The sequence below is a fragment of the Adiantum capillus-veneris genome, chromosome 17, assembly GCF_014529385.1.
Source record: "Adiantum capillus-veneris isolate H3 chromosome 17, ASM1452938v2, whole genome shotgun sequence".
NCBI lineage: Eukaryota > Viridiplantae > Streptophyta > Polypodiopsida > Polypodiales > Pteridaceae > Adiantum > Adiantum capillus-veneris.
Genome location: NC_140947.1, coordinates 115017086 through 115030285, shown reverse-complemented (window position 1 = coordinate 115030285; position 13200 = coordinate 115017086). Strand labels below are relative to the sequence as shown.

Here is a 13200-nt window from a genome sequence, read left to right as displayed (position 1 = left end):
AATTCAACTGTGTTCCTATTGTTGAAACCAATTCCAGAACCCACTTCAAGTTTTAGTAGCTTTCATCTCTTCACACCATGTTCACTTATCTAATCTGTATAATCAAGTTTTATAGCATTGCTAGACCAAGATAGACCAAAAGGACTCTCTCTCTCTCTCTCTCTCTCTCTCTCTCTCTTCCCCCCCCCCCCCCAACCCGCCCCAAATAGAAGTACACTACTTTTGAATTTGTTGAACATGCGCTAGCACCTCATGAAAAATAATGTCTATGAAAAGTTCCAAAGCTTGGTATCAAAGAATGCTTTGCAGTATCTTACATATATTCATGTTTGTTAGAATCTATGAAAAGGTTGTGTCATGCATCACTTTTAGAAGTGCAATAGCTTCTACATATAAGAAGAGAGTATTGATACAATTCCACTTGGAAGATAAGATAGCCCTGCAAAAATAGAGGCTATGTTTCTTTGATAGCAGCAACGCGCGTCACATACTAATTTACATTAAATTCCTCCAAACTATGAAAAATTTCCTACCCTTGAAGTTTGCAGAGGTAAATTTCAAAGCTCGTTCTAGGTTCTTTCGAGCCGCCTCTGATGGTCCGGGGAGTTGTGTGAACTGCGCACGGAGCAGAGAGCGGGCTGCGCAGCCCATTCCCACCATGGCAAACCAATTATTGATATGAGCCACTCTAGAAAAGCATCGACCCACTAAGGCCCATTCGAGTGCGCTCATTCACGATGGTAGCGGCTGCTCTTTTGAAGCTCAAGCTGCCCTCTCCTTCTTCTTCTGTGCAAGAGCTTGGCTTTCTACAGCGTAGAGGCTGCATTGACAGGGTCTGCACTTTACAATTGAGAGCTTTTACTGCAGTGAGAGCTTTTACTGCTCTCGCAATGGCCGGAGACCACGCAGTTGCAACCTCTGCTGAACCCACACTCCGTCACCATGCTTCTGCCTCAGGTAATTATCTCTTTCTGTAAGTAGCAGCTGTAATATGAGAGAGAGAGAGAGAGAGAGAGAGAGAGAGAGAGAGAGAGAGACTCTGGTCATCTTCATTTTTATTTTAAAGGTGGGGTGTTGTAAGGCTCGTAAACATCTCAATGATGGTTTCCTGTGGCTGCTTCTTTTCATCTGTTTCAAGGTTGCCTTCAGTAGATTAATTGTAAGATTATTGCAGACTACGATTAGTCTATAATTTTCACTTTCCTTCAACGCTTTTCTAGGATTCATCTAGGTACGTATAGTTAGGATCCCTGCATAACCCTTTCCGCATAATTGATTGTACAAGGCGCAATCAGTTGTTAAAACATTTCACAATCGTGAGCATGGAGCCTATGACTAGTAGCATGGGCACTTGTGATCTTGTACCACTCGATACCTTGGACGCTCATGTGCATCCATTGACTCGGTACATTTTGCAGTCCTCTAGCAAGAGGGTACATTGGATGAGAAAAAAGTGGGAGACACTCAAGTTTCCATACACAAGGGGGTTTGCAGTTCAATATAGGTACATGCTAGTCAACCGAGAGCACCGGCTAAAACCTGCATCCACTCTCCCAACATTGAGCTGTACACTACATATGTCCATGCTCTATGCAAAGCAAGAGGTTCCAAATCAAACATTGTCAAAGACGCTCCTCCATACTGTTAGAGTTTTTCACCTCTCTGGCCTGTCCTAGTGAAGCTGCCAGTGCCCCAATATCTCCTAGGGGCTGATCATAGGGAGCAAGGATTGTGTTGTGGCTGTGCCTGGCCTGTATGATGTAGTTTTTTCATTTCCGGCTTGTTTCCACCAGTGGTTCGCCCACCCTGTCCTTCCAGTGGTGTTATTTTGTGTGCCTCTTGGTGGCCACAGGTCTAGGGTATCTTTTGGAGATGCCTTGTGCCACTAGTTTCCAATCGTTCCCTTCAATATTTTCCCCAGTTTTGACTCCTATTTTCAAGGTCGTTGGGTTGTTTTTAGGGAGTTAGTGTAGCCGAATTGGCTCTGAGCTGCATCTCCATCACTGCTCATAGATGTTTTTAGGGAGTTTGGGTAACCAAATTGGCTCTGAGCTGCATCTCCATCACTGCTCATAGATGTCTACTAAATCTCCTCCACAGTCTTTGAAAAAATCTCATCCAAGAGCACACTCTTAGGTATCCAAAATGCTTGGCTTTCCTACCTCTCTCCCTCCTTAACAACTAGAATCATTGGCGCATAGTTTGAGAAGAACGAGCTTGCCAGAGTAACCGTGGAGCCACCTCTAGACTCCAAGAGATTGCCAAGAGAAAATTGATCAAAATGCGAGAGGTTCGAGAAGGACGAGATTGCCAGAATAACCGTGGAGCCATCTCTAGACCCCAAGAAGTCGCCAAGAGAAAACCGATCAAAATGCGAGAGGTGGGCCCCTTGCGAGTGCCTATCAAAGTGAGAGAAGTTCAAACTCCCCTGCTACCGCGTAAAGGCCTCATGCTACCATACATTAGAAAACCTCGAAGGAACACATAGTCTCTCCCATGTTGCAAGCTTGCTGTTTGAGATTGTAGTGTGATTGCCTCCCATTATGGCAGATGGGTCCTCAAGTAGTCCCTCCCGACACCCCAGTGCTCCACAATTATCTTAGCCAAGAACTTTACCCAAGTGGGAGCATAACATTCAACAAGTCAATCAACTCACCCCGAAAGCGCATAGTATGCCACTAAGCCTTGCCAGGCTCTATAACACCTCTCTCCACAATGGAACGTCTCAAGGAATCCACAATAGAAAATACATACACCTCCTTGAGAGCCCATAGTGCTAAAGCTAGTAGACCAAAATGTCTCAAATCGATCGCCAAGTAACTGGCCACAACGTCGAATATGGCTATGACGCAGGTGGTGCTCCTGAGCATTAGGATGTCAATGGAACCACCTACCAAACATTGCTGTAGCTCCTATCTCAATCGACCACGATAGTCTTTGTTAGGGGTTTGGATGGGGAGTAGTCTGAATATTTGCGGATGAGTGTGCCAAGTATCCTATCCAATCATAGATAAATATCCCCTAACTACACGCCATGCCTCTGCCTCAGGTCAAGAGTCCTCAGATATTAATACATAGAAAGGGGCACATGGTGGATCAACAATCAAGCGCATAGCCAAATATCTCCAATGTTAAACATATGATAGTGACAAATAGAAGCTTGCGAAAGGCCAAAAGGTTTTCAACAAAAGATCAATTATGAGGTGAGTAGGGATGTCATAGCTGTTGTCCAAGCTATGCATGATAAAGGTGATAATCTTATTCTTCCTGTTTGGACAAGTAGCGAAGTTGAGATCACATATTGTCAAGTTTGGTTCTTTGGTCTTCGTAGGTTTGTAGTAGTATTCATTTTTTGATTTCGTATTTAGCTTACCTGAGGACTTAAGAATGTGTTCCTTTAGAAGTTGTTGTGTGAAGTTTGATTTCTAGGATTAAGTTTTTAAGATGTCTTATCCTTTTTTGCTTAAAGTTGAGTACTTGTTTTAAGCCAAGTAAGTTGCGTCAATTTATTTTACACATGCCTTTTCTAAAAACATTTTTAAGTTAATAATGTTTTATTTTATCTAGTTTTGTTTCATAGCAAACTAAGTGATTTTGTTTGTTTGTTTGTTTGTTTGTTTGTTTGTTTTTGTTTTTCTTTTCTTTTCTTGTGTCCCTTGCTTTTATAGTTTTATGAGTGCTATATTCCCTCTTATAATTCGTGAGTTCAGACTATTTTGAACTTATGAAGGTATATAAAAGATCAATCATCCTCAGGTTGTTCGAGTAGTGAGAGGATTTTAAGACTTGGGTGCTAGAGACAATGTTTATCGACCGCTCTTGTTGGCCTCTGCCACACGAGAAATGAGAAGGCAACCGCTCGTTAGCTTCCTCCCATCTAGCCAACACCAAGAAAATGTGAACTCTGCGAAGAGAAGAAGTGACATTTGCTTGTGTATTTCCAAGATAGTGCGTGAATGAGTGGCCAAAGTTCAAACCGCTTCCCTCTTTGGCTAATATTAAAGACTATCACCGCCACAGGTAGACTGTCTGTCCAAGAGATGACGGACCATGCTGTGGTTAGCTACGACCTTATGGAAAGAACCTAACCTTAATTTTTTGTGCAGGTTTCAGGATGGAAAGTCAGTCGACTTTTCGAGCTCAACTGATGTGAAGATTGCTTTTTAAAGTTTGAGTTCTGTTTGAGAACTTGTTTGGTGATCCTGTTTCAAATGGATGGTATCTGTTTTGAACCTGTTTTGGTGCCGGTTTGAATTGTTTGACTTTGGTTTGATACTGGTTTCAATGATTGGTGATTTTACTCCTGGGTGGAGAAGTGAGAAATACTGTTTTGGTATTGTTTGAACCTCGGAACGACGTATGCCGCTGTTTGGGGAGCGTTTGGTTGTATGTTTGAAAACCTTGAAAGGACGTCTCGGGAGCGTTCCGTTGTATGCTTGAAAACCTCGGAACGACGCATGCCGATGTCTGGGGAGCATTCCGTTGTATGCTAGAGAACCTCTGAGCGACGCAGATTGCGGTCTGGGGAGCGTTTGGTTGTATAGTCTTTTGAGCTCATGGCCTGCACCTTTTTAGGTTATTTTGCGGGGGGAGTGACGAGGTAGTCGTTGAGTAGCTTCATACTGCAGATCGCCGTTCGTCTTGGGGGAGTGCTCAAGGGCGCTGTTCGTTGTATCTTGTAACATGCATATGTGAGCATTTGTGCTAACCACTAAATATTCCTGATTGGATGAGATTGCCTTGGTATGTAATTTTAGTGCATCAAGGCACTCGTGGAAGATTAGTGCGGTCTGGGTGTGATGGCCAATTTTACTACGCCGGAATATCAAGAGTTCTGATCTGGACGAAAGGGGAACAAACTCCTTGATCAAAAGAGGAAAGGAGAAGCCAACTCCTTAACAAAAAAAGAGCAAACTGATTGTCCCTCGGCTTTTTTTTTATAGCTAACTTTAGTTGTTTTGCGGATATACGATAATTGCGGACGATTATTTTCTTTCAAGAAGGGGGGATTGCCACAAACTGTTGACGTGTCAAGTCACTGAAGAACAAAGTCAACCTTCATATCACGGCCTAGGGGCCTAAACCCTAAGAAGCAGAAGCAGTAGAAGGAGATGACCTGACGGATTCGCGGAATTCATGTCGACATGCTGTACGAAAAACCTAGATTTCATGTTGGATTGCTGACGTGGCAGACTGTATGGATCTCCACAATTTGCGTTCACATGATGACGTGAGAGACTGTACGGATTTCCGCGTTTTGCGTTGATTGTTGACGTGACAGCTGTACGGATTTTCGTGATTTATGTTGGCAGCTTTTGGGCATCACTTTTGGACCAGATGCTTTTGAGTTTGAAAGCTTTCCATGTAAATTGCTTTTGGGCCTAGGGCCTTTAAATATTAGGCCATGGGCTCATTCTTTGGCATGCTTCCTGGAGAAGGTGCAAAGTTTGGAGTACCGGCTTGTACTGTGTTGATGCAATATAAAGAAATACCCCGAAAGAGGCGCCAAGGCTTGGGGCCAATACTCTCTGGGGTGAAATCCCGCTTGTCACGATTGTGACTATGTTGCAGTATTACATCTACTCCTAGTTGCAGATACGCAAAGTGCCATGCCAAGGAGAACCCCTACACTTGGATGGTCACGACCCTTCGCTCAAGAGACATGCCTCTTCGCTAGCCACACTCCTTCGACGGCTGGTCACACCCCTTCGCTCTACGGTTGCGACTCTTCGCCCAATGGTTGTAGCTCTTCGCCGAAAGGATATGTCTTTACGACTAAAGTCATGTCTCTTCACTAGGAGACATGTCTTTTCATTTGTGTCTCTTCGTCTCCTATATAAGGAACCCTTGTATCACACATTTAATCAATCAACACAAAGTCTTCTAAGCTTTGTTTCTGAGTACAGTTCAAGTTTCTTAAGTCTTAATCATGAGTTTAAGTACTTAATTAAGGATTAGTAACTAGAATCCTTACAGTGGTATCATAGCAATTTTTTTTTCCCGGGACCCAGTCGTATAGCGGACATGCAGACCTCACATTGTGAAGTTTTCGTCCGAGTTACGACCAGTTGATATTGTGCTAATTCTTTCTATCTTTTGTGGTGCGTATGCCCTATCAACTACCTTTTCTTTTGTGCTAATTTTTCCAATTTAACGCTTCTCTTAGTGCTAGGCTTCATTATGGCTGAGTCTGCCCTTGATCTCCGGAGTCATGACAGAAACTCAGCACGCTGAACTTTGTGTTGATGTATGCTCATGTGTGTGTGCGTGTGGTGTGTGTTGTGTTTGGGAGCATATGTTTGTACCTAGTTCTACACCCACTAGTGGGCACTGACGACGTTAGTGGGGATGTCGTGGTATTTAGTCAATACTATGCATGATGGAGCTGATGGTTATATTGTCTCGTGGGTGACTACCATGAGTCTATACCTTGCACTTTCCTTCAAGGGTGAATTTGGGTATATCCTGGATTCATCTAGGTATATTTTTTAGTCGTATAGCGGACATGCAGACCTCACATTGTGAAGTTTTCGTCCGAGTTACGACCAGTTGATATTGTGCTAATTCTTTCTATCTTTTGTGGTGCGTATGCCCTATCAACTACCTTTTCTTTTGTGCTAATTTTTCCAATTTAACGCTTCTCTTAGTGCTAGGCTTCATTATGGCTAAGTCTGCCCTTGATCTCCGGAGTCATGACAGAAACTCAGCACGCTGAACTTTGTGTTGATGTATGCTCATGTGTGTGTGCGTGTGGTGTGTGTTGTGTTTGGGAGCATATGTTTGTACCTAGTTCTACACCCACTATTGGGCACTGACGACGTTAGTGGGGATGTCGTGGTATTTAGTCAATACTATGCATGATGGAGCTGATGGTTATATTGTCTCGTGGGTGACTACCATGAGTCTATACCTTGCACTTTCCTTCAAGGGTGAATCTGGGTATATCCTGGATTCATCTAGGTATATATAGTCTCTATCATTTTTAACCCATGTGAAAACCCCTATTCACTTCAATTAAACTTACGTAAAAAACAAACAAAAGGCATGAAGATTAGTGAACGTTTTCTGTCCTCCCTTTCTTCTAGCGCTGGCAGTCCTCTTTTGTGTACGCCATGGTCGACGAGGAATATGTACACATACCCTTCCTCTCGTACATAGACGCAATTCCAGAGGAAATCTTACCCGAAAAGTTAAAACCCTTCTACCACATCCGAAGCGATAAATATTATGGATACTTCCGAATTTGAAGTCGTCATAATTTTAGATTCCCCGACTCCAGAGCCCGAACCTGTTTTCGAACATACTTTCCGCTGTTGGAGTACCCGTCCCAGAACTTGTTCCCAGAATTTGCACCTGTTCGTTATTCCTTTGAGGCGTAACCATGCCGAATTCTCAGGAGGGAGGTGGCCAATCTGACGACGCCCTTACTCTTATCAAGGAGCAGATGACCCACTTTCCACAAGCCTCGCATCACTTCACGCTCGCTTGGATGAGATGCAGATGCAAAATACTTCTCGGAGTCGTCCTATGACTTCTTGGACAACTAATACTACTTCTCCACCACCTTTGTCCGAAGGTTCAATGGACGAACCAAACAAACCAGATCCAACTGCAGAGGTAGACAATCGCAAACTTCAATTAGTTTACAAAATTTTTAATGCTGCACAGAAGAAGAAACTGGATGTTAAATTGCCTAAGCCGTATAACGGTCGCCGCGACAAGCGTGTGCTGGACCAACGGCTGTTCAAAATGGAGGTCTACTTGTCCAACACAGACTTAGTAGAAAGTAAAAAAGTTGTACTTGCTAGTTCTTTACTCAAGGACACAACATTTCTTTGGTGGGAACGACGGGTTGCTGAGGGTAAGCACATACCTTCTTGGGATAAATTCCGTTGTGCTATTCGCAAGGCGTTCGAACCTGCCAATGCAGATTTTCATGCACGGTCCTCTCTTCGCCGCATGAGCCAGACATGTTCCTTGGCTGCGTACATCACAGAGTTCCAAAGGCTAACTTTGGAGATAAAGACCTTAGTCCCTCTGATAAACTTCACAGTTTTATCGATGGACTAGAACCCAACCTGAAGGACGATGTGCACAAATACAACCCTACCACCTTGGATGCTGCAATTGCCTATGTGGAGCGTCTTGGCGATAATCGATGCCCTACACGGAATTTTCTCCCTGGTGACAAATCCTCAAATAGCGCTCACTTTTCACAGCGCGATCGCAGAGAAAGCTATAGCCAAAGTCAGCAGCATCAATCTAAGTTCAGACAGCAAGCCACAACACCTTATTCAACTTCAAGGTTCTATTTTCAAGATCGACAATCTCAAAGCAGATCTTCTTCAAATGTTCCTCCACTTGATCGTGGTAAAGGACATGATTTTTCTCAAGATCGGCTTTCCAACTCAGCAAGGCTCTTTGTCAAATGCATTTTCGACTTCAAAGAAGGAAGGATTATGTACAATTTGTGGTGGTGACCATAGATGGTATCAGTGTCCAAAGAAACCAAATCCGTCTAATTTGAAAAGAAATTCCAACGCGGAAATATTATCAAATTTTGAACAACCAGATTCTGCTAAGGATAAAGGAAAATTTGTGGTCAATACGATTCGTGTCTCAGAGGATACAACTATTCTTATGAAGCATGCTCAGTGCAATTCTTCAGTTTTGGAGCCTCTCTCAAAGCAAGTTTTGAGCTTTCTTGGAACTTTTAATGGTCGCTGTATCAATATTTTGGTGGACAACGGATGCTCGAATAATTTCGTCAGCACTCAGATAGTTCGATAGCTTGGCTTACCAACTCAGAAGACATCTCACTTATGTGATGTGGAATTAGCAGATGGATCAATTTTAACTTGTGATGAGACAATTCAATAGTTGCAGTTCGGTATTCAAGATTATGCAGATCGATTGGATTTTGAAGTCATACCTTTGTCTTACTACGACATGATTCTTATTCAGCATTGGTTATTTCAATATGATCCAGCCATTAGCTTTCGAGGACATACTATCAATTTGTTCAAAGATGGACGTGAACTAACTTTACACGGGCTTTATCATGCGGAATGAGTGATTCAAGCCTCACGCGTATAAGTCAAACAAGATGATACAGTGCATTATGAAATGAATATGATCTCCGATGCAGATGCGGAAATGATAATTGATGAATTTTTGAATTCATTAACCTCTCTTGAATTAATTGATGAAGACAAAGATAAGGACATAGTTGTAGATTCTGAGTCTGAAGATGAAATGAATATGATCTCCGATGCAGATGCAGGAATTATAATTGATGAATTTTTGAATTCATTAACCTCTCCTAAATCAATTGATGAAGGCAAAGATAAGGACATAGTTGCAGATTCTGACTCTGAAGATGATTATTCTTTCTTTGATTCTTTGCAGGATGATGATATGCCAATTGCAAGTCATGAAGTCGCAGTTTCTGAAGATGATTCTAAAGAATTTTGGGATTCATTATTGGAAGATGATTACAGTCTCAATCCAAAATCCTCTCCAGTGATTCGCAAAGATGAAGTTAATTCCTTCAAAGAATGCCTTGAGAAGATTTCCTCTTCACCAAATATTTCGCAATTATCGGAAGATCTTAAACCAGAAAACTTGTGTCACATGAAGGATTTTGAACATCAATCTCTTGTCGCAGTCAACCTGATTAAACCAGATTCTTCTCAAAAGAATTTGAACAATGCAATGACATGGGATTTAATAGTAAAAGCAAAAAGGTTTCGCAAGAAGCAAGGGTTCAAGACAAAGGTTTCCGATAACTGAAAGATTGAAGATTTTCGAAGATTAATACTTTTCCAGAGTTCTATCAACATCAGAAGTCATGTCTTTGACACGGGCTCTCATTTTAAATGGGAGGGGATGTCAGTTGCAGTATTACATCTACTCCTAGTTGCAGATACACAAAGTGCCATGTCAAGGAGAACCCCTACGCTTGGATGGTCACGACCGTTTGCTCAAGAGACATGCCTCTTCGCCAAAGCCACACTCCTTCGATGACTGGTCACACCCTTTCGCTCTACGGTTGCGACTCTTCGCCCAATGGTTACAACTCTTCGCGAAAGGATGAGTCTTTACGTCTAAAGTTATGTCTCTTCACCTAGGAGACGTGTCTTTTCATTTGTGTCTCTTCGTCTCCTATATAAGGAACTCTTGTATCACCATTCAATCAATCAACACACAGTCTTCTAAGTCTTGTTTCTGAGTACAATTCAAGTTTCTTAAGTCTTAATCATGAGTTTAAGTACTTAATTAAGGATTAGTAACTACTCCGTGTTGCATGTTCTCTCTCTCTCTCTCTCTCTCAGTTCAATCTTTATTGAAGTGCTAAAAGTCTGTTCAGTCTGGTCTTTTCTATTGGCACGTGGTGCCCGTCTTGTGACAATAGGGCTCTCAAAAGCTGTTACATGAAAATCTTCAAACTCAAAAGCTTCTGGTTCCAAAAGCTCCCAGTGAAAAACGCGGAAGTTCCCTACGCTATGCCACATCATCACTGCTAGTCTAAAACGCAGGTTTTCCGTAAGAAATGCCATGTCAGCAGCCAACGCAAATTGCAACGTTCGTACAGCCTGCCCACCAGCCTTTTTAATCCCTAGTGTCCCTTGGGGCCCTATCGGCAGGTGCCCATAAGTCGGAACATCTTATAGCATTAGGTCCTATCATTAGGTCATGCCATGTCATAATTTTGTGACATCCAACACTTGCACAAAGACGACAGTCAGTGAACATTAAAATCACATTCAAATCAAATCATATAAAGTCCATCGAGATAGTGGACCATGATCTGTCAGTAACGTGTTTAGCAATCGCATCTAGATCTATCCCAAATCTCATTGATGTCCAGATTGACTAATTCTTATTGCTATTGCTGCAGTTGTTTCGTCTATCAAACATGCACTCAGACACTACTCACATGAGAGAGCACACGTAAATCAGATTCATTTCGGGAATTCCCATGTCGAAGTACTTTTTTCATAAAGTCATCCACCAGAATACTATCAACCCATCAGTATCCCTGAAATACAAAGGAGAATCAATGACTTTATTCCATTTGGGAACCTGTGACAAAGGAGTGGAGTGACTCCCCACTTGTGCAGTCTTATCTGCACCATATTCAACCCTGTAGATTTCCGGGATCTCTCGGAATAGTCAAAGCTAGACCGAAAGCCTCAAGGTAAAGTTCCAGTATCCGAGGAGTATCTGCTAGGTCCTCCTCCTCCATCACTTCGCATCCAATGTCGGAGAGTTCTTGACTAAGTAAGAACCGCTGTTCACTTTACCTTTCACTTTCCTTTCCTGGTGAGCCAGTATCTGTTCCAGAACGAGAATCTCCTTGCTCTCTTCCACTTTAGGTTGCTCCTCAGGCTCTCTGTCGATTGGTACCTAACCCTTGAAAGGTTTCAATAGACTCATGAAAAGCATTGTGAATCTTCCAAGTATCTGGCAACTTCAGTTTAAAGGATACATCCTTTATTTTCCCTTGAATCTGGAAAGGGCCATAGTACTGCATACTTAGCTTTGAAAAAGCCGCTACTTTCCCTTCCGTTTCCTTAGGCGTGCCTTGTTGAACCGTAAGAGAATTTAATCATCTTCCTTTAGCTGCAAGTCCTGTTGATGCTTGTCCGCTGCCTTCTTATGCCTTACTTGAGATTTCTCGAGAGCCTCGTGCACCTTGGCCAAAGTAGTATCCAGATCTAGATCATACTGATCTACTTCAAAAATCTTATCCTAGTTTTGGGGAATTCTCTGGGACTTTTGGGTAGCTAGCCTCCTGTCACCAGCGTGTGACTACTATCTATCCTTTTTGTTGATTTCTTTCTTATTATCTATTTACTTTCACTTTTTGGAAACACCCCTCGGGAAATCTAACTACCCTGCATTGCATAGCTAGTGTGGAACTGTCCAGAGGGAGTCCAGGTCTGAGGGCAAGAGAGCACTAAGGTTGGACAAGGACTATGGTTAGCCAAGTGGGGTCATTGACTAGCCAAAGTGGAATCCTTTGCTACAGAGGCTACATTTCAGTTCTGGATGTGGCCGCAGTGTACAAAGAGGGTCGGATGACCTAGAAAGATACTATGGCAGCATCTCCTAAAATTTAGGAACTGCTATTTTGGGACCTGAAAATGTGTTGACGTCATTACCTCCGGAATGACGAGGGGAACATTTTCTTACTCTGCCGTGAAGTCAACTGGGCAACCGGTTGGGATATTTTTAGGCGGCAACCCCGAAACGGGAAAATGCTTGTAAATGTGCCAAGTGGCACATTCTGGTGCACTTGCCTCATGCAACAAGAAGTGGCGCTGAATTTTAAGCTGGGAGAGGCTCATTTGCAGCTTTTGGTCACAGGTTAAGAGCTATGGAGTGCTTGCTTTCCCTCTTATGCACAGTGCGGTGCCAGGAGTGATGCCCTGCACGCTACGCACTGCCCTCTCTCTCCCCTTTGGCAGTATGTTATGCCCCTCTAGTGGGCTCTTCATTTGACCAATGTACAGTTGTGTGGGTTCATGCGCGATTGCCGAGGCAAGAGCCTCTTGCACAGGTACTGGATTAGCTAGCGGCTAATCCCCCCGCAGGTACAGGTGAATTCGGAGAGGTTTCACGCCAGAAATCTCGTCCGATTCAAAGGGCAAGTAGCCCTACAGGTGCGGGAGCTCGAGGACTTGCTACGGATGCGACCGGCACGCGAAACGGAGCCCGAAACAGTGAATTACAGCCTGCTGTGTATTTTTGCAGGTTTAGGGTTTTGGCCCTAAACGGACCCTAATACCCCCAGGAGGTTCGGGACGCAAGGGGACCGCTGTACAGGTGATCTGGCGCATTTTCAGGGCTGAAAACAGAGAATTCAGCGTGCTGCAGATTCTCGCCAGGTTTTGCAAAGTGCCCGTATGCGTTGGGAAAGTCGGCCAATGCGTGGGAATACTGACTGTGAAGGGTTCTAGTACAGTTATGCTGCCGAAATCAAGCTAGAACAGTCAAAATTCAGCCAAGGTTGTGCGGGGCAGCTTGGAAAGAACCACAACGTATATTCCCTCTTTTAAACAATAAAGAAATACCGAAAGGGGCGCCTAAGTTAGGGGCCAATTTGGTGTCGGTCTTCTCATACAGGTGCATTCTAGCATCTGTATCCCATTCCCCTCTCTTGTGTCACTAAAGCGCAGGTAAAATAGACGACTA

The 13200-nt window shown here is 43.3% G+C and overlaps 1 protein-coding gene across 1 annotated transcript in view; it reads left to right on the top strand.

Moving 5' to 3' along the window:
- The first annotated feature begins 439 nt into the window (after window positions 1-439).
- LOC147437923 (AICARFT/IMPCHase bienzyme family protein) overlaps window positions 440-13200 on the top strand; it is a 79246-nt gene continuing 66485 nt past the window's right edge. Inside the window, exon 1 of the mRNA XM_086487329.1 lies at window positions 440-957. Coding sequence (XP_086343455.1) covers window positions 738-957 — 220 coding nt within the window. The 5' untranslated portion in view covers window positions 440-737. The remainder of the gene's footprint in view (window positions 958-13200) is intronic.